Below are 27,119 nucleotides of genomic sequence, written 5' to 3' on the forward strand. Positions count from 1 at the left end.
TATATATATATATATATATATATATATATATATATATATATATATATATATATATTTATTAATTATTTTTTTTAACACTACCGGGTAAAAGTTTGGGGCCAGAATTCAAATTAATTATTCTGTTCCTCAAAGCTGCATTTATTAAATGTAAAAAAAAGCTGTTAAATTATTAAATATTTATAAACATTTTAAACACCTGCTTTAACTTTTTTATTTATTTTCAAATGAAATTACTGCTCCAGTCATTATTATTGCTTTTATTACTATTACCATTAATCATAATAATAATAATATTAACGATAATAATAATAATAATAATAATAATAATAATGATAATAATAATAATATTGATAATAATGATAATAATATCAATAATAATAATAATAACAATATTGATGATGATAATAATAATATAATTTATATAATATATATAATATATATATATAAAATGATGTGACTCTGAAGACTAGAGTGATGAAGCTGAAAACTCATTTTTCACAGGAATAATTGATCAAATCAAATGATAAACTACTTTTAAACTGTTGTTTTAGACTGCAGTAACATTTCACAATGTGTACTGTATTTGTGATGAAATAAATGCAGCTTTGGCGACCAGGAGAAGCTTATATTACCACATTTAAAAATCCTACTGAACCCAAACTTTTGACTGGGAGTTTGTATGTGTATTTATATTAGTGCTAGACAAAGATTAATCACTTCCAAAATAAAACTTTGTTTTATCATAATATTTATTTGTGTGTGTATTATATTTTTTATGTATATGTGATACACACACATGCATAGTAACAAAATTAAACAAAACCATTTTGTAACATACATAGAGATTTAAATTTATATATCATTTGTATCATGTACGTATATATATTTTAAAACAAACTTTTATTTTGGATTAATCATGATAAATTGTTGCCCAGCCCTAATATATATATATATATATATATATATATATATATATATATACATACGCACACACTTTTTCAGTTTGAGTTAATGTGCAAGTGAAGCACTCAGTCAAGTTTACATTATTTTGTAAATTTGTTTCCACTTTACTGGAAATATATAACTTGATTAATAAAACTAATTTAGAAGAAAAAAATTGCATGTTTTACCATAGCTTTTAGTGGAGGGGCGGAATATCACTGTGTCTGACATCACAGGATTGGTTCTGTTCCCTCAGTTGAACAGATACAGTGGAAGTAAAGGACTGAACACGGAGACTGGAAAGCCTAATAACCCAATATATATATATATATATATATATATATATATATATATATATATATATATATATATATATATACCTTGTATAATAGGGTTGGGTCGATAAACGATGCCATCGTCCATCGCCAATGGCCGATAGACATCATGATGCTGAGTCAGCATCATAATTCTGTTCGGTATGCTGAAACGGTAGGCTACAAATAATTAATTAGTTATGAATTAATTAATTATTCATAAATAATTTATTTACCGCCACCTATGACGACGATGCTATCGTCCATCGTGATGCTTCACATTAGATATATATATATATATATATATATATATATATATATATATATATATATATATATATATATATATATATATATCCACATTTTCTATTTTTCTTATTTTCGAGTGATGCACTTTGATCCACTCTCTCATACTGCTCCAGCCCTGCCTGATGAGGGGATTTACATTTAGACTAATGCAATGATTAAAACACATGACTTCACGCTTTACTAAGTCACGTCATTGTGGATTATGCCAAGACATATTCCCTTACTAAGTCGATCAACACGATCTCTCAACATGTATGAAGGATAAAAACCTGCCACGTGAAACACCGCAGCGATTTTAGTTTGATCTGAACACAAACAGAGACGAGGGGGCTTTAGCAATGAAAAGTGACAGTACCCACCCCCATTAGGTCAGTATCGGACCTTGTTGAAACCATGGTTGAAACCAAAACAGGCAGGATAATATAGAGAGGAAATCAAAACGCATCAAACGATGGGTAATTAAAAGTTGGAAAAAAAAAAAAAAAACGAAATATATATAAATATAATATATATATATATATATATATATATATATATATATATATATATATATATATATATATATATATATATATATATATATATATATTAGACACACATATGATGCTTGTATTTGCACCAGCTCCACTTCAGGTATTGTTTTAAATTAGGCTTTGCAGTCTTCGTGTTCAGTCGATTACTTCCACTGTATCTGTTCAGCTGAGGGAACAGAACCAACCCCGTGACGTCAGACAGTGATACTGCATGATGGCGGCACCCCTGTGCTAAAATCTATAGTAAAACATGCAATTTTATTCAAAATGGTTACATTAATGGAGTTTGTTCAATATATTTTAATTAAAGTGGAAACCAATGTACAAACTAACGTAAACTTGACCGCTTCACTTCCGCTTTAAGGTGAAATATGACCTGGACAGGCTCTGGTTGCTATTGTGAAGTAATGATTTGAAGAGAAATAATAATCAAAATTCTGTCTGATGTGAGTTTGGATGTGACTGAACCTTCTGAAGGTGTAAAAATAAACCCAGTTCATCAGCGCTGAGCGTTTCCCATCATTCCTCGCGTGCCCTGAGCATTAAGGCACTGCAGCGTTGTCTGAACGTCGTCTGAACGTCTCCTTCATCTGAAACGCTGGAGCTGAGTGTGTTTTCCAGCGAGGATCACTGCACTTCAGCTCATCCGCATGGACATAACAAACACACACACACACACACATTCCCACACACACACACACACACAGAAATAGTCTTTGTCCTACTGTCAAACCCGACCCACTTCAGAAAAGTGCACTTGAGTGCGATTAGCTTGCCGAGGATATAAAATAGTGCTTGTGTGTGTGTCGTGTGTGTTGCGTGTTGGTGGTGTGCTGGTGAGGTGCTGTGTGTTGGTCCTCTTGTCACCTGCACTCCACCGAAACACCCGCGGTCTGAGACGCCGCAGACACCGTGGGCTCCGCTAGCGTTAACATGACCGCTGCAGTCAGAGAGCTGGAGGACGGCGATGAAGATGAGGAGGAGGACGCTGCTGCTGCACCTGCTGGACAACACACACAACATCAGCTGATAAACACACATAACATACTAGAGTTCAGCTTAAAGTGACATTTAAAGGCTTAACTAGGTTAATTAGGGTAAAGTTAGGGTAATTAGGCAAGTCATTGTATAACAGTGGTTTGTTCTGGAGACAATCCAAAAATATTGCTTAAGGGGGCTAACAATAATGACCTTAAAATAGGTTTAAAAAATTAAAAACTGCTTTTATTCTAGCCGAAATAAAACAAATAAGACTTTCTCCAGAAGAAAAAATATTATAGGAAATACAGTGAAAAATTCCTGAATCTGTTCAACATCATTTGGGAAATATTTGAAAAAGAAATTCACAGGACAGCAAATCATTTCAACTGTATTTATACACTGCCCGGCCACATTATTAGGTACACCTTACTAGTACCGTGTTGGACACTCTTTAACCTTCAGAACTGCCTTAATCCTCCGTGGCAGAGATTCAACAACCTACTGGAAATATTCCTCAGAGATTTTGCTCCATATTGACATGATAGCATCACACAGTTGCTGCAGATTTGTCGGCTGCACATCCATGATGCCAATCTCCTGTTCCACCACATCCCAAAGGCGCTCTATTGGATTGAGCTCTGGTGACTGTGGAGGCCATTTGAGTACAGTGAACTCATTGTCATGTTCAAGAAACCAGTCTGAGATGATTCACGCTTTATGACATGGTGTGTTATCCTGCTGGAAGTAGCCATCAGAAGATGGAGACACTGTGCTCATAAAGGGATGGACATGGTCAGCAACAATACTCAGGTAGGCTGTGGCGTTGATGCTTAATTAGTACTAATGGACCCAAAGTGTGGCAAGAAAATCTCCCCCACACCATTACACCAGCACCACCAGCCTGAACCGTTGATACAAGGCAGGATGATCCATGCTTTCATGTTGTTGAGGCCAAATTCTGACCCGAGCATCTGAATGTGGCAGCAGAAATGGAGACTCATCAGAGCAGGCAACGTTTCTCCAATCTTCTATTGTCCAGTTTTGGTGAGTCTGTGTGAATTGTAGCCTCAGTTTCCTGTTCTTAGCTGACAGGAGCGGCACCCGGTGTGGTCTTCTGCTGCTGTAGCCCATCCGCCTCAAGGTTGGACGTGTTGTGTGTTCAGAGATACCTCGGTTGTAACGAGTTTCTGAAATACTCAGAGCAGCCCATCTGGCACCAAAAACCATGCCATGTTCAAAATCACTTAAATCCCCTTTCTTCCTCATTCTGATGCTCGCTTTGAACTGCAGCAGATCGTCTTGATCATGTCTACATGCCTAAATGCATTGAGTTGCTGCCATGTGATTGGCTGATTAGAAATTTGCTTTAACTAGCAATTGACGGGTGTACCTATTAAAGTGGCCGGTGAATGTAGGTTATTATTATATAGAATGATATATAGATACATATAGAAAAGGGAACAAAAATTGAGCAAAATTGTATTTAGTTTAAATGAAAATGAGTTTAATCAGTTTTTAATTGGGAATAACATCCATTGGAGTGTTGTGATTGACCAATCAGAACCAAGCAGAGAGCTGTGTAATATCACAGGTGATTGAATGGTGTCCAGAAGAAGCACTTACTCTCCCTCTCCTTCTTCTTGATGCGTTTGCGGCGGCGGTCGATGGAGGCCACTTCAGACTTCAGCAGCAGGTAATGATTCCTGATGTCCTGCAGTTTCTCCTGGAGGAAGGAGATGCGCTCCAGACTGCTCATCTTCTCCAGGTCGGCTGGAGGAACACAGTCAGCACACCGTCAATCAACACAGACTAACAGCTGAGCGCCAGTTTGCTTTAAAGGTCTCATGACATTATAATAAAGTTTATCAGATGCTAGTATCAGCATTGTTAGTTTTTAGGATATCCATGAGCGAGTGTGCTCCACAACAGAGACAAAATCCATGTTTAGAAGATATAAACCTGATATAAACATGCAACATGCATCACAATACAATAAAAAAGGTCGCAGCTTCCTGTAGCACCACAAGGTTTTGCTTCTAGTGACTACGCATGCACGCACACACACGCACACGCACACACAAATGAAAGTAAACCATTACAGTTAGATTCTCTGTGTTACAATGAGAACGGAGTGACTTACACATCTGAAAGCTCCAGCGCGTGCGTCCGTGGCTGTGTTCGGTGTCTGTGTGTTTGTGGTATCGCTGCTGTCCTGATGGAGGCGTGCGGCTCGAGCACTTGTGTGTGATGCTGGATTTGAGCTCCGCGCCGCTGCTCTTCACTGGGGGGGATTTGGCAGTGCTTTCGCTGATACACTGGTCCTCACTGTCACTGCTGTGAGCTGCGCACACACACACACACACAGGGTTATCATATTTTAGACTTCCCATAGCTCTAATGATGTTTCCACTGCACAGATTGTATATTCTCAGCCATAGCCCTAAAAGGTTCAAGAAACCCTTCAGTACTTTCTTTGGGATGTTAACAGATTTGTGTGTGTTGAGCCTCAGTTAATGCCTCGTTTCCACTCATAGATATATACAGTAGATATCGCATAGGGACCCTGAGCATGCGTCAATAGCGCCGCCATATTGGTACAGTGCTCCCAGGACAAATGTCATTCAACCGCACTAGACAGGACAGTGTTATTACGTGAAGATGCGGGACTTTAGCGCTGTCTACGGGTGTAGTAACGAGCAAACAAAGAAAACAAAGCACAAAGGCAGAACATTTCATAGGTAATATTACGTTTTTTTTTTCTGTTTTTGTATGTTCTGAACTTTTGTGCTAATCAGGTCACGTTATTGATGATAACAGTCACTACTGCATTCACCATACGGCAAAGCAGCTCCAACTCGCACTAAACACTCGGCTTATGCTAGTTTTGTTGAATAAAATCAGCAAACAATGCAAAAGAAATATGACAACGAGATGCTGCGCTGCCAGACACTTGTATTATTGTCGGCTAGTGAACGAGTCGTTCATAACGGAGATTCATTCACAAACGAATCGCTCCCTCCGTCAGTATGAGGAGTGAAAGCAGGAGAGGAGCTGTGTTTCAGGACATGATTAGATCAAATTTAACAGGGAGGGTGGATAGTACATTTCTGTACACACAAACACAAGCTTTTTGTCAGGAATGCCCGTGCGGTCACTGATCCATCAATGTAGAAAAGTGATGTAAAATTATAATTTTCGTAATTAGAAAAAAATATTACACACTAACATCCAGGAAAACTCCCGATCACAGATATATGTGTATATGTGTATATCTCTGGCTTTGGATGGCCACAGTCCTCCACTGTACCTTGGTCCCGCATTCATTTCAAAGGAGCGCTACCCTGTAGCAAGATGGCGGCGCTATTGACGCATTCCGTCCAATAGACAACAATAGGCCAGGCGACATCTAATGTATACATCTATGATTTCCACTAACTGGTACAGTATGGTACGGTTCGGGTTGGTATGGGTGACCTTTATCAGGCTTGCGTTTCCTCTACCGAGGGTACCCTTTTGGTGGGCGTGGTGTACGACAGTTTCAGTCGATATCATTCTCGCTCGAGGGAATGTCTACAATAAAGCTGTACGCTTCAGACTGACTCGTAAAAAACTAATAGGCACAGGGTAAATCTGCTCTTCTTGTTCCCTGCTGAAAAAAACAGCTCAAACCAGCCTAGGCTGGTTGACTGGTTTTAGCTGGTCGACCAGCCTGGTTTTAGAGGGGTTTTGGCCATTTCCAGGCTGGTTTCCAGCCATTTCCAGCCTGGTCTTAGCTGGTAAGTCCAGCTAAATCCAGCTAAAACCAGCTTGACCAACCTAGCCAGGCTGGGAGCCCAGCCAAAACCAGCTATGTCCAGCTTAAACCAGGCTGATCAAGCTGGTTTTAGCTGGATTTAGCTGGTCATTTTCCAGCCTTACCAGCTAAGACCAGGCTGGAAATGCCTGGAAACCAGCCTGGAAATGGCCAAAACCCCTCTAAAACAAAGCTAGTCAACCAGCTAAAACCAGCCTGTGTATTTTAAACATGGCGGGTTTTCTGTTTTCATTCTGGCTTGTTGCTTAAGCGAATGACGTATGTCTGTAAACCAATAGCGTTCAGCTGCGCATTTAGCTCCGCCTTTTGGTACCCTTTCTCATGTTTGGTACCGAAAAAGTGGAGCAAATGTTTGGTACCACTCAGTGGAAACGGGCCATAAAAGTACATTTCACATATTTATAATTTTAAAACAACAACAATGACAAAGCATATATATTTCACTTGTTTTTAAAGGATCACGAAAGACCAAAACACATGATTTGAGCTGTTGACAGTCGTATATGTGTCCCACACTGCTAAAAACACTATTAGGACACCTATATTTCACTAAAAAGTGAAAATTTGTTGTTTTTGTGTTATTTAATGCACCCCTTTAATGCATGAGTAAGGCTTGGTTCAAACCAATCAGCGCGCTCTATTGTGCAACTTCATTAATATTCATTACTGTCACAGTGTTTAGACGACAGAGACGCCACGTTGTGTTGGCAAAACAAGCGTGAAGTGTTGCTTTTATAGTTTGCTGCCGTTAAGTTTTGTTTTCATTTTCTCTCTATGAGAGCGCAGCTGGAGTCACGTGTGGATTACAGTGTACGCGACGCTCGACAACAATACATGTCTAAGGAACATTGTTTACCCGAGAGCTTTTCTCATCTGGAAATGGTGAGATCCGGATTTGCTGCTCGTCTCCTCTTAATAAAGACGCGGCTCTAGTTGGTGTTGATTGTCCTGTCTCTACAGATTTGGTAAGTGAGTGACCAGTGCTCTTTGTTTATTCAGTTTGTTCGTATCAAACGAACTATTACACAGAGTGTAAACATGTTAGCACCACAATCAAACTTACCGTCGTGTAGGATTTTCACCGCATTGTGTGACCGGAATAACACACGCGGCTTTCTGACACTACCTGTCGTGTGCATTTAAGTTTCCAGGAAATGCGGAGGGTTTTTTTCTCTCATTCGCCGTGTGGTAACAATCATTGCATGAAAAATACACGCTTAGAGCAGCTCCTCGAATCAAATATCTCGTTTGTCGCGAGGTGCATGAATGAAATTCCTGAATGAAAGAGCCAAACTGCAGTTAAAGTCCACCATTTAATAATTTGGCAAATAATTTGATTACTGATGTCCATGTGAACACAGTCTCTTTCTCCCCTGTGTGTGTGTGTGTGTGTTTTGACTCTCAAAATCAGCGCGTGCCCAAATTGACACTCCCATTTTCATGCAAATTTTTTTACAGACCCTCCTCTTTGGCTCCTCCGACACTCCCTCCTCCCTAAACAGAGCTGGACACACCCACTTTCCTGACTTTTTCCAAAGTAGAGGTGTGAAAACACCCCGCTGAAACAGGGGGGTTTCATGGCCCTTTAAACTTCAATGAACATGTGTAAAACATTTATAAACAATGATTTCATCAGGAACATGTCGTCCTCACTAATTTGGATGATTTCATTAAAATAACATTTCTTCAGTTTTGCTGCTGGCAGAGTGTGAGCAAACCATAAAGTGTAGACAAAAGCTTGAGCTCCAGTGGTTTAGTGAAGTCAACCTGCAGCTCTTGATCAGCTGATTTAGCAGATGATGCTTGAGTAAAATGAAAAGCTCCAGCAGGGACACACGAGCACGTTCACATACTGATGAATGAATCACTGAGAATCTGAAGAGACTTAGGGTGCTTTCACACCTACACTTTTGTTTCGGAACGTGTCTCGTTTGCCCAGTTAGTGCGGTTCGATTGGCATATGTGAACAGGGCAATCGCGCTCTGTTCCGCGCCAAAGTAATTGCTCCGAGATCGCCTGAGTGAGGTGGTCTCGGCTCGATTTAAACGAACCCTGGAGCGGTTCGATTGCAGTGAGAAAGCGATCCGAGCGCGGTTTTATCACAGTGTTTTATGGATATGTAATAGGCTTACGGCTATATGAAGAGAGAATTATGAGTAGGGCGGGAAGTTTCGCGAGTCTCCGGATGCCCGCAAACGAGTGATGATCTCCTGGTAATCTCGCGTCTCCCTCCCGGTCCTCAAATAGGCATCGTCGCGCACCCTTCTTACCCCTCCCCACCGCATCTCTCCTCAGACATGTCGCGCGCGCACCCTGTCAATCACCACCAAACCACCACCTCTCCTGACAGCTGAGCGGGACGCTGCAAAATAAACCCTGACACTCTGACCAATGTGAGGAGAGTTTACTCACACGTGACTTGTTTTAGCTCTTTTGGTCCGATTAGAAACTTTGCAGTGTGAAAGCGAACCGCTCCAAGAGCAAAGAGCAACAATGTAACAATTTTAATCTCTGTTTCGGAACAACTGAATCGATTCACAGGTGTGAAAGCACACTTATATTATGCTGATGTTGATCTCGCTCACCTGCTTTACGGCTCTTCTTGGGCTGTAAGCTCAGGTTTTTATGACTGCGCTTGTGTTTCTTTGTTGCTCCGCCGCCTTGAGACTCTTTGTGACGCTTCTGACTGGATGAGGCTGTGAGAGGCACAACAAGATGAGTGCAGATGTTTATTTTCACAACCTGACAAAAGTCTGTTTAAATACAGTACAACCTGGTTTGCATTCAAAATTCTAAGATGTGAAACACATAGGGCTCCATTTATAATAATCTAGGCACTGGTCTGAAGCACATGGTGCAAAAGCATTAAGGGCATGTCCAAATCCACTTTTGCTATTTTAAAGATGGAAAAATACACTCTGCGCCGCGGCATATGGTCTAACAGGGTTGTGCTTATTCTCTTAATAAGTTCTGGCTGGGTTTTGAGCATAACCTGCATTAATCCAATCAAAGTGTCATCTCCTATTCTCCTTAAGAGTTAGTTGTGTCGCACCATGGCATATTTGCTATTAATATGGTGGACTTGGTAAGTGGAAAAACGCTTCACTGGCAAGAAAACAGTTAAGCTGAGCATCTGCAGCACGAGGTTAAAGAATAAGCCTCCTCCATTCAGCCTCTTTACTTTTACTCTTTACTCCTTTACTTTGGTGGAGCGAGGAAATGGTGTAAACTCACTCCACTGAAGACATCCATCAGCCCACATGTTTAATTTCCTTTGTTAAGCTCAAAGATTTGCTTCAAAACTATTTCTAAATTCAGTTCTAATCTCCAGCAAAGGAATTAAAGAACAATAATAATGAAGTGTGGTCAGAAAACGGAGTTATATATACAAACACACGTCCTGTTCTTGTGCCCCATATGGTGATGCAGATGTTTCCAAAACCCCACAGGTAAACATATCAAAACTAGTTTTTATTCAATCAAATATAAATATGCATGTCTGCGCTAGTGGTGTAGTGGTTAGTGCGTCGACACATGCACTCCAGTGCTCACGGCGACCCGAGTTCAATTCCGCCTCGCGGTCCTATACCGACCCTCTTTCTGCCCCCCATGCTTTCCTCTCAATTCTCTCTACTGTCCTGTACAATAAAGGGGAAAACCTCAAAAAAAAAAATTCAAAAACTAAAATAATTATATATATATATATATATATATATATATATATATATATGCACACACACACACATATATATATATATATATATATATATATATATATATATATATATATATATATATATATATATATATATATGTATACAGTTAAAAATAATAATAATATATAATAATAAAATAATATTTTTTCTTCTGGAGAAAGTCTGTTTTTGTTTTATTTTGGCTAGAATAAAAGCAGTTTTTCATTTTTTAATTACTATTTAAAGGACTAAATTATTAGTCCCTTCTTAAGCAAATTTTTTTCTCGATAGTCTACAGAACAAACCATCGTTATACAATGACTTGCCTAATTACCCTAACCTGCCTAGTTACCCTAATTAACCTAATTAAGAATTAATTTAAATGTCACTTTAAGCTGTATAGAAGTGTCTTGAAAAATATCTAGTCAAATATTATTTACTGTCATCATGACAAAGATAAAATAAATGAATTATTAGAAATTAGTAAAAAAAAATATTATCTTTAGAAATGCGTTGAAAAAATCTGCTCTCCATTAAACAGAAATTGGGGAAAAAAATAATAATTGTGGGGGGCGAATAATTCTGATTTCAACTGTATGTATGTGTATATATATATATATATACCTGCATAGGACCTGGATAGGCTCATAACTAACGCGCTCTTCGCTTAACTTTAGACCTGCTTTTAGTTGGTCAATGGTGCGGTCTATTTCATTTCCTCAAAATAGCAACACATAGCAAAACATTAAAATTATGGTTGCGCTGGTCTGACAATAGCAACGATATTATAAATAGGCCCAATATGTGTAAACATACAGTAGTTCTGCCCTAAACTACTGATATAAAAATATTAATTTTCAAAAGATGGCACTCATTTACACCAAGCGAGAACTGTGAGAACATCATTGGTTGGTGTACCTTTGGCTTTCTGTTCGCTCTCCTGCTGGCTGCTGTTGCTGAGCGTCAGGCTGCAGTTGCTGTTACTGTTGCACGACATGTTTCCATCGAAGGCTTTTGAAGGGGAACCGGCCCCTTCTTCAGCGTTCATCTCCTGTATTTCTCCACCTAAACTCTCCACCTCCACCGTGCTGCTGTCAGACTCACTGCGGCCCCCTGCCGGCTCCTCCATCAGGGGCTCTTCAGGTAAAGAGACGGGTGGAGGACTGGCGGCCAGCGCTGCGGGCGGAGATGGAGCACGAACCTCCGGCAGAGTCTCAGCAGGCCCTTAATAATAATAATAATAATAATAATAAATTATAAGCTTTATTAAAAGGGGCCCTCCTTAAGTGAGTCTATGATGTCCTAGAGTGTGTGTGTGTGTGTGTGTGTGTGTGTGTGTGTGTGTGTGTGTGTGTGTGTGTGTGTGTGTGTGTGAAGTTTCAGCTCAAAATACTACACTATTAAAGCTTTATAACGCTCTGAAACTGACCCTCTTAGTCCTTGAGACATTTTGGTGACTGTCGCTTTAAATTCAAATCAGATTGTGCTCTTTACAAAAGCGGGCGGAGCTACAAATGCCTGTGTGTCCGCATAGTGGCAGATTCTAAAGCATTCGGATGTTATCCGTGTGGAAAAAGTGAAAATGTGTGGAACAGTGTCTCACAAGAGTTTACATCCTCTTAGTGGCTGACATTATCTTCAGCAGGTCAAAACTCTAATGGCTAATGAGCGACTGCTTCTCACTCAGGGTTGTTTATGCTAATGAGGGAGAGATGGTCAAGGGTGGGTGGGGTTTTCCCCTTCTGATGACACATACAAAAACAAAAAGCCAAATTACAATTCCAGTGACTCGTGACCCCCACTATCCTCAGAGGTGGATATATGAATACAGACATTACAGACTAGGGTTGTAACAATATACTGGTATGACGGTTTACCACGATTTGAACGTGCACGATTATCATACCATGAACAATTGCATATCAACGGTTTTAACCCTTAAAGACCGAGACAGCCGCCCGCGGCTAAAAATAAGTATTGCTCTTAAATGTTCAATAACTTTTGATCCGCTGATCCGATTCATACAATTCAAAGATTGGCATAAAGAAGAGAATCTCAGCTTTCCAGTGCTGTATCACATAACATTCGCGGACTTTCAGAGGCTCCGGAATCAGTGCGGTTACGTCATCAACATTTGACAACGCTGATTTGACAAAGAAACGCTCGTCACTGTGTCTCCGGACAAACCAGACATGATACATTGATGCATTGTCCCTCCTCCATGCCCAGATTGGTTCAAACTCGCTATATCACAACCAATAAGCATAGGTTTCGCTTTTGTTTGTGGACCAAGCTTTTTGAACAACACGGAATGAGAGATAGGCATACATTTATGCGCGGCTAAATAAAACGCAAAAAAAAAAAGTTTTGCATGAAATAATTCTCATACTAAGTACTTTTGCATGCACAGCAGCACAGAAACATGACAAAACAGTGACACAGCAAAGACGAACTGCTGCTCTTGCTGTTTTCAAAAGACGCAAATGAAGGTGCAGCTGTTTGTCTGTATTGCAGACAACCATATCCAAATCCATATCCACAGACAACCATATCCATGCTGTCACATAAAACCTAAGGATGTTCCATATTGAATCTAGTTTCGTTATGTAACTATTTATAGTATAGTAAATATTTATATCTATTTTTTACTGAGGATTTGCACCATGTTTATTTGGACTTTATTTGGACTTTGACACATTATTTATTATTTTCTTATTTTTATTTGTTCATTGTAAGTGGTGTTGTTTATAGTAACTAAAAATATATTATTTGGAAAAAGTCAAATTTGCTTCACTGTTCTATTGTTTTGTAACATTTGTAACATACCGTATACCGCGAAACCGTCAAACCGTGGTATTGTTTTAGACGATTATCATACCATGAAAAATTCATACCGTTACAACCCTATTACAGACTGCTTCACGCAAACCAATAAGAACTATACAAACTCGAGCATAATGACAACACAAAAAAGTGCAACGACCATATCATATTTTATAGTCATTATTCTTTAATATTTAGTATTAATATTTAATATTTAGTATTTAGTATTATATCTCACTCAATAAGAATAGTGGGCACAATGTTTACAGCTTAAGACTATTCTTGATATCATTGTGGAGACCGCCACTCGAGGATCATCCTCCCCCTGCTGAAAAATCCAGCTTAAACCTGCCTAGGCTGGTTTTAGCTGGTTGACCAGGGTGGTTTTAGAGGGGTTTTGGCCATTTCCAGGCTGGTTTCCAGCCATTTCCAGCCTGGTCTTAGCTGGTCAGGCTGGGAGATGAACAGCTAAAACCAGCTTGACCAGCCAAGCCAGGCTGGGAGCCAGGCCAAAACCATCTATGTCCAGCTTAAACCAGGCTGGTCAAGTGGATTTAAGCTGGTTCATGTTCAGGCTTAACCCAAGCTCATTCTGTAAACGTAGCCTCGCAGACATTTCTGGAGACCGCGATTTACGTGGCCGGAGGTACGTATGGCTGCATTTAATTTGGTAACACTTAAGGGACATTAGTTAATGCATTTACTAACATGAACTAATCATGAACAAGACATGTAGAGCATTTATTAATCATAATTAACATTTACATTTACATTTAGTCATTTAGCAGACGCTTTTATCCAAAGCGACTTACAAATGAGGACAAGGAAGCAATTTACACAACTAAGAGCAACAATGAATAAGTACTAAAGGCAAGTTTCAGGTCTGTAAAGTCTAAGAAGGGAAGTGTTAGTAGTTTTTTTTTTTTTTTTTTTTTTTTTTTTGTACAATTAGTGTGATATTCAAAGAGGCAATTGCAGCTTAGGAAGTGAAGTGGAGACTAAATAGTTGAGTTTTTAGTCGTTTCTTGAAAATAGCGAGTGACTCTGCTGTTCTGATGCAGTTAGGGAGTTCATTCCACCAACTGGGCAGATTGAGCGTGAGCGTTCGCGAAAGTGATTTTTTCCCTCTTTGGGATGGAACCACGAGGCGACGTTCATTCACAGAACGCAAGTTTCTGGAGGGCACATAGATCTGCAGAAGTGAGTGCAGATAAGAAGGTGCTAGGCCAGAAGTCACTTTGTAGGCAAACATCAGAGTTTTGAATTTGATGCGAGCAGCAACTGGCAGCCAGTGCAAACGGACTAGCAGCGGAGTGACATGTGCTCGTTTAGGTTCATTGAAGACAACTCGTGCTGCTGCATTCTGGAGCAGTTGAAGAGGCTTGATAGAGTTAGCTGGAAGCCCAGCTAGTAGAGAGTTGCAGTAATCCAGTTTGGAGAGAACAAGAGCTTGAACAAGGAGTTGAGCTGCATGTTCAGATAAGAAGGGTCGGATCTTTCTGATGTTATAGAGTGCAAATCTGCACGATCGAGCAGTTCTAGAAATGTGGTCAGAGAAGTTTAGTTGGTCATCAATCGTTACTCCAAGGCTTTTCACCATTTTGGAAGCAGTAATGGTTGCCCCATCCATCTGGATTGAAAAGTTATGGTGTAGAGTCGGGTTGGCAGAAACTACAAGCATTTCCGTTTTTGCGAGGTTCAGCTGAAGATGATGATCTTTCATCCAGTGTGAAATATCCAACAGGCAGGCTGAGATACGAGCTGGAACCGAGGGATCATCAGGATGAAAAGAGAGGTATAGCTGGGTGTCATCAGCATAGCAGTGGTAGGAGAATCCATGTCTCTGGATGACTGGTCCTAGAGATGATGTGTAGATGGAGAAGAGAAGTGGCCCAAGAACAGAGCCTTGAGGTACCCCAGTGTTTAGATGCTGTAGGTTGGACACCTCTCCCCTCCAAGACACCCTGAATGACCTGTCAGAGAGGTAAGATCTAAACCATTGTATAACAGTGCCCGCAACGCCCAGTGACTCAAGCGTAGATAGCAGGATCTGGTGGTTGACAGTGTCAAAAGCAGCTGACAAGTCCAGCAAAAGAGGACATAAAAAATTAAACATTTACTATTGCATTATTAACATCCAAGTCCATGCGTGGTAACATTAGTTAATGCACCGTGAGTTAACATGAACTAACAATGAACTACTGTATTTTCACTAACTAACATTAACTAACATGAGCAAATACAGTAGTAGATGTATTGTTCATTGTTTGTTCATGTTAGTAAATGCATTAATTAACATTAACTAATGAACCTTACTGTAAAGTGCGACTTTTTTTTCAAGCGAACGCTACAGGCGGTGTGACGCCGCTCCTCTTCGCGCTCGCCAGCTGAAGGCTCACCTCCGTGTGGAGGGCTTTCCCTCCGCAACCAATTTGTCCGGTTAGCTCGTCGTGTTCGTCGGCGGAGCGAAGAGCCGAGGCTCGAACCAGCAACCTTCTTGCTGTAAGGTGACAGTGCTAACCACCGAGCCCCTGAGCTAACTACTGATTGACTTACAAACAAGACTTCAAAACGGAAACACAATCTTCTTAATGGGGTTGTTTTTAAGGGCCTTTAAAATGCAAATTTAAGACATTTTTGGACGAACTAAGGCCTTATTTTTATACCATGGAATTGAAGACTTTAAGGGTGCTTTCTAGGGATGTAACAGTATTGTAAATACCGTCATACCGCAATATTAATTTTTTTCGATATTACCGTAGTAGCATGACTCGGTAAAACTATAGGTCTTCTGAGAAAATTTGCTCAGGCGAATGAAGCGAACGGGAGGTAGCGAAAACTACAATTCCCATCAGCCCATGCTTGACCATCATCCCTTGCGGTCTGTTGTTGCTACAGATCCAGTAATGCGGAAATGGAGTGTGCTGCTAGAAGCGGGGATGAAAAAGAGCTGGAAAACTCTAAAGCGGGTGTTGTTACCGCACGCGTTCTGAATAGCGGTGTTGTCGCGCGAGTTCTTATCAGCTGTGTTGTCGCGCGCGTACTGAATAGCGGTGTTGTCGCGCGAGTTCTTATCAGCTGTGTTGTCGCGCGAGTTCTTATCAGCTGTGTTGTCGCGCGCGTACTGAATAGCGGTGTTGTCGCGCGAGTTCTTATCAGCTGTGTTGTCGCGCGCGTACTGAATAGCGGTGTTGTCGCGCGAGTTCTTATCAGCTGTGTTGTCGCGCGAGTTCTTATCAGCTGTGTTGTCGCGCGAGTTCTTATCAGCTGTGTTGTCGCGCGAGTTCTTATCAGCTGTGTCGTTGCGCGCGTACTGAATAGCGGTGTTGTCGCGCGAGTTCTTATCAGCTGTGTCGTCGCGCGCGTACTGAATAGAGGTGTTGTCGCGCGAGTTCTTATCAGCTGTGTTGTCGCGCGCGTACTGAATAGCGGTGTTGTCAGCACACTGTTCAGATTGATGCAGACATGAGACCTCTATCTTACTCGTGGTTTGTCCTCTCAAGTGGGGGAAAGACAATGCACAACGTTACCCACTGCTGTCAACCTGGGCCAAGTCATATCTCTCTGTCCCAGAAACCTCAGTCCCAAATGAGAGGGTTTTTTTTTCTGTTGCAGGGGACATTGTAAATGCCCAGAGATACCAGCTTTTACCAGATTATATTTATATGATAATTTTCCTTTAAACCCATCTCTATCTAAGTGAGTGAGGGATTAAATGTTGAATGTGATGAGTTTTCAACAATACTAAATTGAAACTTTATTTTTTTACATGGTTTAATAATTTTTTGTTATTAAAATTGAAGTTCCTGTTTCAAAGCTTACAGATAGATGGCTAATTTGTATGTCATTGACACTTTTGGCACTTTTTTGGAGTATTTCCATAAGTTTTGTTTTTTCCTGTAAATGATTCAATAAATACCGTACCGTGACATTCATACCGAGGTATTACCGTACCGTGAAATTCTGATACCGTTACATCCCTAGTGCTTTCACACCTGCCTTATTTAGTTCGATTGAATGGCACTAGAGTTCGTTTTCCCTTTTGGTATGGTTCGTTTGGGCAGGTGAGAATGCAGCAATCGTACTCGAGTGTGAACCAAAAGCGGACTAAATAAGCATACCGAGACCTGCTTGAAGAGGTGGTCACGGTACGCTTTCAAACAAACCCTGGAGCGGTTCGTTTGTGGTGAGAATATGATCCGTACTAAAACAGGTCCAACTGCAAAAAGTACTGCGCCTTTTGGACTAATCCAGCTGCCGTAGGCCGATGTGCTGTGCATTATGGGATATGGAGGAAAAATATTTGTTGACAGCGCTTTACCAACAGAGAGAGAGAGAGAGGGGAAAACAGTACCTGATGGATCGTTGGTAATGTTTCCGCAAGATGAGCATGTCACAGTTTAGCTAAATTAATTCACGCCTCCTCCTGAAGTGACGAGCGATGCATTAAACACTGTTTTCCAGCCGCGACCGCGCTTCATTCTCGAAATGTATAGTTTTTCTAAAGCAGGTATACGATCAGTCAGCGCAGTCATCCCTCCAGAGTAAAAACGTTTTGTTTACCTGCGGGAGTTCATTGGCATTTTCCTGCACGTGAATTCTGACCAATCAATAAGCAGTTTAGGAAATTTGTTCAACAACATCTGGCCAATGAGAGATGTGGATTTTGTCAGATGACTGAATTTTTGTTTGTATCAACTGGTTCGGACCAAAGCCAGCAGTGTGGTGTGAAAACGACCCAAAGACGGCAGAAAATGCAATAATGTATCATTTATTACCCTTGGTCCGGACCAAATGAAGCGAACTACAGATGTGAAAGCACCCTAAGGATCTGCAGACACCCTGGAACAGAACTGAAAGCAGTGCATTTGTGTTTAGCATTGCTATGGGCATACCTTCAGCTGCAGCGGGCGACTCTGGCGTGGTGGGCGGCGTGTTGAGCACTGAATTGGTCCCGCTGCTGGGATGCTCCTGCAGTTTCTCCTCCTCTTCCTCCTCCTCTTCTTCATCCCGTGCGGATTCAGAGCACGCTTCGGGTCCTGCAGGCGGAGGAGAGTTGGCCGCCTCCGTATCCGAGTCCGAAAACAGCTCTTTAAGAGTTTTCTTGGGCCACTGAACCTGAATACTCGACCAAACGTCCTTCTGTCCTTTGGTGCGACAGCCGGGCGACCGCTCCTCAATCCCTGCCGATACTTTAGCTCTTTTCTCGGGGATTTCCCAAAACGCCCCACGGCTCTTACTCTTCTCTTTAACACCGTTGTATTTCTTCGAAGGCGAGGATTTATTTTTAGGGTGTCCTTTCGGTTCATCCTCAGAGCTGCTTTCTCCTCGATCCTCCAGCTTCTTCGGCGAGCCACTCTGCAGCCATTCGCCTCCTCTGCTGTTTCTGGTTTTGCCTTTCGCTGGGCTTTTCGAGGTGTTTTCTGCTTTTTTCCTCCTGCCAGCAGAAGCGTTCGTGTCCAGCTCCTTCCTCTTGGGTGTTTCTGTGCTGTCCTGCAGGGTGGGCTCCTGCTCCGCATCTGCAGGGGTTTTGGGGGCTTCAGGCGGGCTGCTGTTTTTCTCCCAGTGCTGTGATTGAGGAGGATCTGCTTTATGTGCTCCTGGATGATCATCATCTTCATCATGATCAGCATCTTCATCTTCCTCTCGCTCGCTGTCATCTGTGGAGCTGTCAGAGCCTGTGGGAATATTAGGATAGCACCAATTGTAACAAAATCAAATCAGTTGTAAAAGAGCTGCCCAGTATGCTGTGAATTTTAATTGATGTACTATACTAAGTTTAGGTATATTTAGAATTTTTTTTTGTTTATATAATAATATAACTTTTATATGATATTTTTGTGACAAATTAAATAGGAAATAATGAATAATTATGTCATAATTAAACAAAAATATAATCATTACAATATAATCATTATTATTATTATTATTATTGACAATGTTTGTAACAAATGTAGTAGAAAATAATTAATAATTCAGTCATAATTAAAAAAAATATAATTATCATAATAATAGAAATTATAAAATTAATAATAATTATTATTATTAATAATGATTTTTGTGACAAATATAATAGGTAATAGTTAATAATTAAGTCATAATTAAACGTAAATATAATCACGACAATAATAATAGTAATAATAATATTAATTATTATTATTATTTTTGACAATTTTTAGAAAGTAGTTACTAATTAAGTAATAATAATAATAATAATAATAATAATAATAAAATAATAATAGTAATAATATTATTATTGATTATTATTACAATTAATATTGACCAATTTTTGCAACAAATATAAAAGAAAATAGTTAATAATCAAGTCGTAATAAAACAAAAATATAATAATAACAACAACAACAATATATTAATAGTAGTAATATAATAATAATAATAATAATAATAATAATAATAATAATAATAATAGTAATTAATATAATAATAATTATTATTATTATTATTATTATTGACCAATTTTTGTAACAAAATATGATAGGAAATAATTAAGTCATAATTAAACATAATAATAATAATAATAATAATAATAATAATAATAATAATAATAATAATAAATACCATTATTATTATTAAATATTTTTATAACAAATATAATAGGTAAAAGTTAATAATCAAGTCATAATTAAAAATATAATCATTTCAATAATAATAGTAATAATTATTATTTTTTTAATGATCATTATTAGAAATGACAATTTTTGTAACAAATATATGTAATTGTTAATAATCAAGTCATAGTTCAACATAAAAACATTATAATATTTACAATAATAATAGTAATAATAAAAATAAAAATAATAACTATTATTACTATTATTGACAATGTCTGTAACAAATACAGAACAAAATAGTTAATAATTAAATTAAATTAAAAATATTATCATTATTATAATAATAATAGTAATAACAATAATAATAATATTAATATTATATAACATATATATATATATATATATATATATATATATATATATATATATATATATATATATATATATATATATATATATATATATAATACTATTATTATTAGCCTTGATACAAACACAATAGGAAAGAGTTAATAATTATAATCATTACAATAAAAATAGTAATAATAATAATTATTATTATTATTGTTATTATTATTGAAACTTTCTTTAACAAATAATATAGGAAATAGTTAGTAATTAAGTCATAATTAAACAAAAATATTATCATCGTTATCAAAATAATAGTAATGATAATATCAATATTATTATTTTTTAAATAATAAAAATTATTATTTTTTAAATTATTATTATAGACAATCTTTCTAACAAATATAATAAGGAATAGTTAGTAATTAAGTCATAATATAACCCACAAAAACAACAATGTTATTATTACTATTCATGACAATGATAACATTTTAAAAGCTATCTTCGGTTTAGTTATAACTTTTAATTTGATTTTTCATATTTGCCTTAAAAACATTTAATTTAAACATTATGTAATGACAAATATTTCCTATAGAGCATATTTTTATCCATGAATATAAACATTAGATTTTAACGTGGGGCATATAAGAGATACACAAAGAAGAGTAATATCCTAGCAAATCCCATAAAAGACACGCTGTTTCTAAGACAATTTAAACAAGAATCCCACATGGAAGTGCCCTTCGATTTCTTATTTCTTCCAAGCACACACATTAAAACATCTCTTTTCCATTGTTCAAAAGAAAGATCAAATTAGATTAGTAGTAATTCAATCAAAACTAGAGGAAAATGAGACATATTGCCCTTACAGCTGGATTATCAATATTTAAAAGTGAGTGAAGTGAGTGTGACAGTACCCGGCAAGCCATTGAGGATGGATGTGATCTCGATGGACTGCTGGTTTCCTTTATCCACACACTCCTCCATCTTGGAGAAAACGTCACCACCAGAGTTCACTTTCGACAATCGATTGATGCGATTTTTGGATGAAGGAAGATCCTCTCTGTCTGCCAGTCTCTCTATCCGGTCTCTTTCTCGCTCCGCTTTATTCTGGTGTTAAACAAACATTAGAAATGATCAGAGTAGAAAAAGAAAACCTAGGAAGTGTTCTCAAAAAATAAGCTGCTGCAAAATACAAAATTTCTTCCCATCGATGATGTTTCTGAAACCGCAAATCAGCATATTAGAATGAAGGATCATGTGACACTAGACAAATTCAGTTTGCATCACTTATATAAATGACATTTGCGATATATTCAAATAGAAAACATTTCTTGGTCACACTGTATTTTGATGGTCTGTTTGTTGAATTTAAATTGCATTGCATGCCAACTAATTCTCATTAGATTATAAGTAGACTGTTTGGCCCCGTTTACACTAGTGCGTTTTAGTTTTACGATCCGTGAAAACGATCCGCGTCCACCTGCGTTTCTGAACAGCTTCCCGTCTGAACCAAAACACTAAAATTGCACATAACGTGACCACACCCACACGCGCACGCACGCACGCACACGCACACACACACACACACACACACACACACACACACACACACACACACACACACACACACACACCCACACACACACACACACACTCTGGCATGCACTGCAGCATATCTAGCCAGATGACTGCTGTGCTCGTCTGACTGTTCATCAAGGATCTCCCTCTGAATCTAATCTCACTGTATTTGCTAAACGTGATTTTGTTGTCTATATCTAACGATAGATTCCCCGACTTTGGTCTTTCGAATCTCTTGTTCTCGGGTAACGTGTTTTGACTGAACGCAAAGATAAATTAATAATTCATCTAACCACGTACATTCTGTAAATTGAGTAATCGCTTGCCTTTATTTCCTATATTGTATAAACTTATTGTGGGTTATACTTTTATAATGGCCATTATTGATTATTAAAACTGATATTCAGCAAAGTGGAGGGTATTTTCAATGAGGATGAAAGGAGGCAGTGATGTTATAGGCTCTGTTTTGTTATGAATACGCATACAGTGAAGATGACGCTCATTTATGCAGCACGACGCCTCAACATTTCTGCTGTCTGTAAAGTTGCTAATATCAAAATGAAAATAGCAGCTCCTTAAATCATGTTTTCATTTTATTGTTGATATAGTGAAACAACGTAGCCCGGATGATGTGAATGAGGTTATTAAGTGCACTGTTCCCTTTGAATCACCTACATTGATTTACCGACATGTTCTCGAGGGTCTGTTTTCCTTATCAAACTTGCGAAGTCTGAACTTACAAGGAGAGGATGCAGGACTGAACTGTGTGTGTTAGGCTACTTAATATTGAGGAAAAGCAGCCCCGCCTCCGTTTTCAGATGTCTCCGTTTTCCCCCATCCACACTGAGACGCAGCAGCAGCGTTTTAGAACGAAAACGGCCTCTTCAGCGTTTCCAAAACGCTCCGTTTTCGGCATTCAAAAACTCCGGTGTAGTGTGGACGGATGGCATAACCATAGCAAAACTTATGCGTTTTCAAACTAAAACGCACTAGTGTAAACGGGGCCTTAGGGTGGGGTTAGGGTTAGTGTAAGCCGACATGTACTTGGTAAGTTTCTTATAGTCAGTTAAATATCTGTTGAAGGAGCATATCAGCAGATATTAAGCAGACAGTCTACCAATACTCAAATAGACCATCAAAATTACGTCTTACCAATTTCTTTTCTATTGTAAAGCAATATTTTACCATATTAATATTCATTACAAGATTTTTATTCATATAAATGGAGACTTTAAAAAAAATTATATATATTCTATATTAGTTAAACCTCTATTAGTACTTTATTTCTATTAGTTAATGTATTCACTGTATTAACACAAGAGGTGTGAACCTACACTGGTCATCACGGTACATTGACGATGCTTTCCATAGACTGTGTTATATTTTGGGGTGGGGGGTGGCTATAACAAGCTGTCTGTATAAATACACACACACACACACACACACACACACACACACATACACACACACACACACACAGACACACAGGATCGTGTGTCTCATTCACACACATACACAAACATAGACAGCAGGGCCATGCACAGGGGGGTCCCTCTGCCCTTATTGGCTGATGTGGCCCTCTCAACCCCCCCCCCCCCCTTAGTTTTTAAGTAGTTTAAGTAGTTGGCGCCTGGAGTGTTGTGAATACTCGCGTTCGCCTCCCTCGCGACAGAGCGTATATGAGAGAAATGGCGTCAGTACATAATAACCAGTTATGATTATTACTGAACCGATACTGAATTGTCCGTGTCTGCATGGCGGTGCACCGAAGAAACAATTAATTTTGACACCTCTAATTAACATAAACTAATAATGAACAATACTCCTACAGCAGTGGTTCCCAAGCCCCGGGCTGTGGACTGGTACTGGTCCGCGGATCAATTGGTACCGGATCTCACAAGAAATCAATAAATTATTCTCGCAGTTACATCTCGGTCACTTGAGCACCAAAATTGAACCCATAAGCTATCTAATCGAGTAAGAAAAAGACGTCTTTGGCGAGTTTCTTTGTGAAAAGGAAAAGGCCCAGTGAAGGACCAGTGCGAACTGCCAAGGAATGGATCCGCAAACCATCTGTCAACAAATTAAATGAATCCAGGATGTCTGTGCAAGAACATCAACTGCTGGAGATCACAAATGTCAGCCATTCACATATTGCATCTTAAGCGAATGCAAGTTCGTTACTTCCAATGGAGGCGCGCATAATTGTAGCGACGTGATTGTGCCTTCCAGGCACACCTAGTTGAAAACATCTCAACTAAAGCATTATTATAATGCAAATTTGTTGATTAGTTAATGCACGAACACAAGAACTAACAATAAAAGATGAATAAATATTGCGATACATGTATTAATTATTGTAATACTGTAATAAATAATATCAATAATTACCAAAACTTGTACCAACGCCAAACTTTTGAACATTTTGGGAAAAGTAAGAAAAGTAAGAACTCTACCTTTATTTTTTTGCGGTGCTTTATTTTGGGTACGTTCTTATTGGCTGGTCGAACAATCTTATCGGCTTTGATCCACTCGTCATACCTGTGAAAACAGAGAGAGATCGGTGATTGGTCAACATTTACTTATACGCTCCTAAACTCTTTAAACTGATTTTCTGAAGATGCACATAAATGAGAAACTACACCGCAAGACGATAAACAACACACCAAATACAAAAAAACCCTGAAAAACACCTTATTAAAACCCTGCTACAAGTTGTTCAACACAGAAATTACATTGCAATCATTCTGAAATCTTCACAAAACAGACTCGAAAAGCTATAAACTGGACAACTGCTGCTCGTAAAGTTAGCACAGCTACACTAGTCTTAAGGGTTATTCATATGGACAATAAAATCCAATGGCAATAATATGCAAAAGCACCCATTTGTTTTCAATGAGCACTTGGGAAAAAACAAATACACAGAAGAGCAATGTCATCAACACACATAACTGCCACTGAAACGAATAGCAGTGCAAACGAATTGCTCTTTGAGTTTAGATCATCCACCTGCAAAACAATAAAAATGGAAATAATGTCACAAACATGTCACTTTGATCAACCCCAGAGAAAGGGGTTATATATATATATAGATCTTTTCTAGAGTTCGCACAAATTCGTTATTTCTAATGGAAGTACACAGCTTGCGAGCCCAAGCGACGTGACGTACAGGCGCCTTCCAGACACACGTAGTTGAATGAATGCCGGGAGCACACCCGCGAGTTACATGACAAGAACTGACCGATCAGCTTCTGCTTGTATGGAACATTCACACATTTTTGTAGACTAATTATTTCAGACAAACACAGAACAGAATTTTGTTTATGAATACAACTTGTATCAGAGCTGCAGCAATGTTTTGTCAGCTAGTCATCCTCTGAGAAAATGGTTGATGGTCACCTGGCAACCTACGAACCACCGCCTCCCCGGTCCGTGGTAAAATTGTCAAGCGTTGACAGGTCCGCGGTGATAAAAAGGTTGGGGTGCACTGGTTAAGACCAGTCATGGATAAAAAAATATGGCACTAATACTGCCTGCAGAAGGCGCTACAGTTTATTTATTATTATTATTATTTTTATTTATTTTTTTATCAAGTTGGTACCGAAGTACTGGTTCAAATTCAAACATATCTTGATAGTGGCTCCTGGATACATGAACATGACATACAACATAATTCCCCAATTTGTGAGAGAATGCAAAAGCACTGAAATAGACTATATTTTCCCTCCATTAACACAGCCTGACGTCAGGGTGGATTCACTTTTGGTAGCTTCGGTAGCTCGAAAATATAATCTGGCACTGGGATATCGCCTAATACTTTTGCGAGCCCTGATCTGTAAATAAAACATTTAATTTAATTTCTGATTAGTAATATGCATTGCTATCAGCTTTAAAGGTGATCTCTCAATATGTATGCTTCTTGAAGCCCTCTAATTCTAGATATTTAGCCAAAGATTGTCTTATCCTAACAAACCACACATCAATCGGGGGAAAAAAAAAAAAAAAAAAAAAAAAAAATATATATATATATATATATATATATATATATATATATATATATATATATATATATATATATATATATATAGAGCTGTCAAATTATTTAAAAAATGTACGTAATTAATCACACTTTTTTTGTAATTAATCATGATTAATCACGAATCGCCGTATTTATTAAAGAAATAAAAAGACAGACATTAAATGCCATTTGAATTTCAAAACAATCAAAGCCAATAACAAACAAAAATGATTTCTATGTTGGATTCTAAGTGGACAACAAACACACACTGGCGCAATACAGTGGACCCGGTAAGCGAAGGAGGGATCCATTCAGATTCATCAACATGCACGATGGCGTTCATCACATTTGTTTAAACTAAAGTATGGCTGTATTTTACAAGCAAGGATTCTGACACAGCAACGTGAAACTTATGAAATGTGAGGGCTCATGGAAGCAGCTTAGAGAATAGGGCAGAGAATATGGCTGCCTGACAGCTTGCGACTTCATCTGCCATTTTCACTGAGAACATTTACACGGACACCAATACTCCGCTTTTATGATTAAGAGTCTACCATGTAAGCAGTGATTTTTGATTACCTTAAAAGATCACGCGAGTCCCGAAATGCGGAGGTTTTTCTTTCCATTCGCCATGCAGCTTCAAATTCCATTAAAACAATCTGAATTAAAATCTGCTGAATGAGAGTGAACTGCTGAACTGCAGTTAATGTCTAAAGATTCAAAATGAAACACCCGAAATTGCATGAAACTCTGGATGGCAAGGTGATGCGACATTAAATGTTTTATACTGAAACTCTCCTTCTAAAAGCGCATCCTTTGTCTTCTTTCTTTGCTCGTCAAACACGCGCAGGGCCGGGGCAAGCTGAACTGGTGCTCTAGGCAAACGCCAATCATGCCGCCCTCAGGCCGAAAGTGAAAGAGAAAGTGACCTTTTTGCTGATGAAAGCGAGGACCGTGAGGTAGGGGGTGGGTGTAGCTGATGAAAGTGAAGAGGGGGGGGTTCGCTTACTATCGTGCTGCCCAAGGCGCCCGCCTGGGTTGCCTCTATACATGCAGCGTCCCTAAACACCTGTCAGCCACAACAGTAAATAAAAATAATAATAATTTGCGTTATTTTTTTTACGCGTTAAATATTTTAAATTAATTACGTGCGTTGACGCGCTAATTTTGACAGCCCTAATATAAATAA

The 27,119-nt window shown here is 38.7% G+C and overlaps 1 protein-coding gene across 8 annotated transcripts in view; it reads right to left on the reverse strand.

Annotated features, from left to right (window-relative positions):
- Positions 1-2,149: 2,149 nt before the first annotated feature.
- arid4b (AT-rich interaction domain 4B) overlaps positions 2,150-27,119 on the reverse strand; it is a 137,777-nt gene continuing 112,807 nt past the window's right edge. For 4 of the 8 annotated variants that reach the window (XM_073920338.1, XM_073920334.1, XM_073920335.1 and 1 more), the window contains 8 exons: positions 24,369-24,453; positions 21,249-21,441; positions 18,307-19,089; positions 11,507-11,812; positions 9,479-9,589; positions 5,220-5,420; positions 4,703-4,849; positions 2,150-3,098 (listed from right to left, as the gene is read on the reverse strand). In XM_073920338.1, the coding sequence (XP_073776439.1) occupies positions 2,962-3,098; positions 4,703-4,849; positions 5,220-5,420; positions 9,479-9,589; positions 11,507-11,812; positions 18,307-19,089; positions 21,249-21,441; positions 24,369-24,453 (1,963 nt within the window). In that variant the 3' untranslated portion in view covers positions 2,150-2,961. Of the gene's footprint in view, positions 3,102-4,702; positions 4,850-5,219; positions 5,421-9,478; positions 9,590-11,506; positions 11,813-18,306; positions 19,090-21,248; positions 21,442-24,368; positions 24,454-27,119 lie in introns of all 8 variants that reach the window. The other 4 variants (XM_073920337.1, XM_068213119.2, XM_003199758.7 and 1 more) reach the window with 1 other exon arrangement.

This window comes from Danio rerio, chromosome 13 (assembly GCF_049306965.1).
Source record: "Danio rerio strain Tuebingen ecotype United States chromosome 13, GRCz12tu, whole genome shotgun sequence".
In the NCBI taxonomy this organism is placed as follows: Eukaryota; Metazoa; Chordata; class Actinopteri; order Cypriniformes; family Danionidae; genus Danio; species Danio rerio.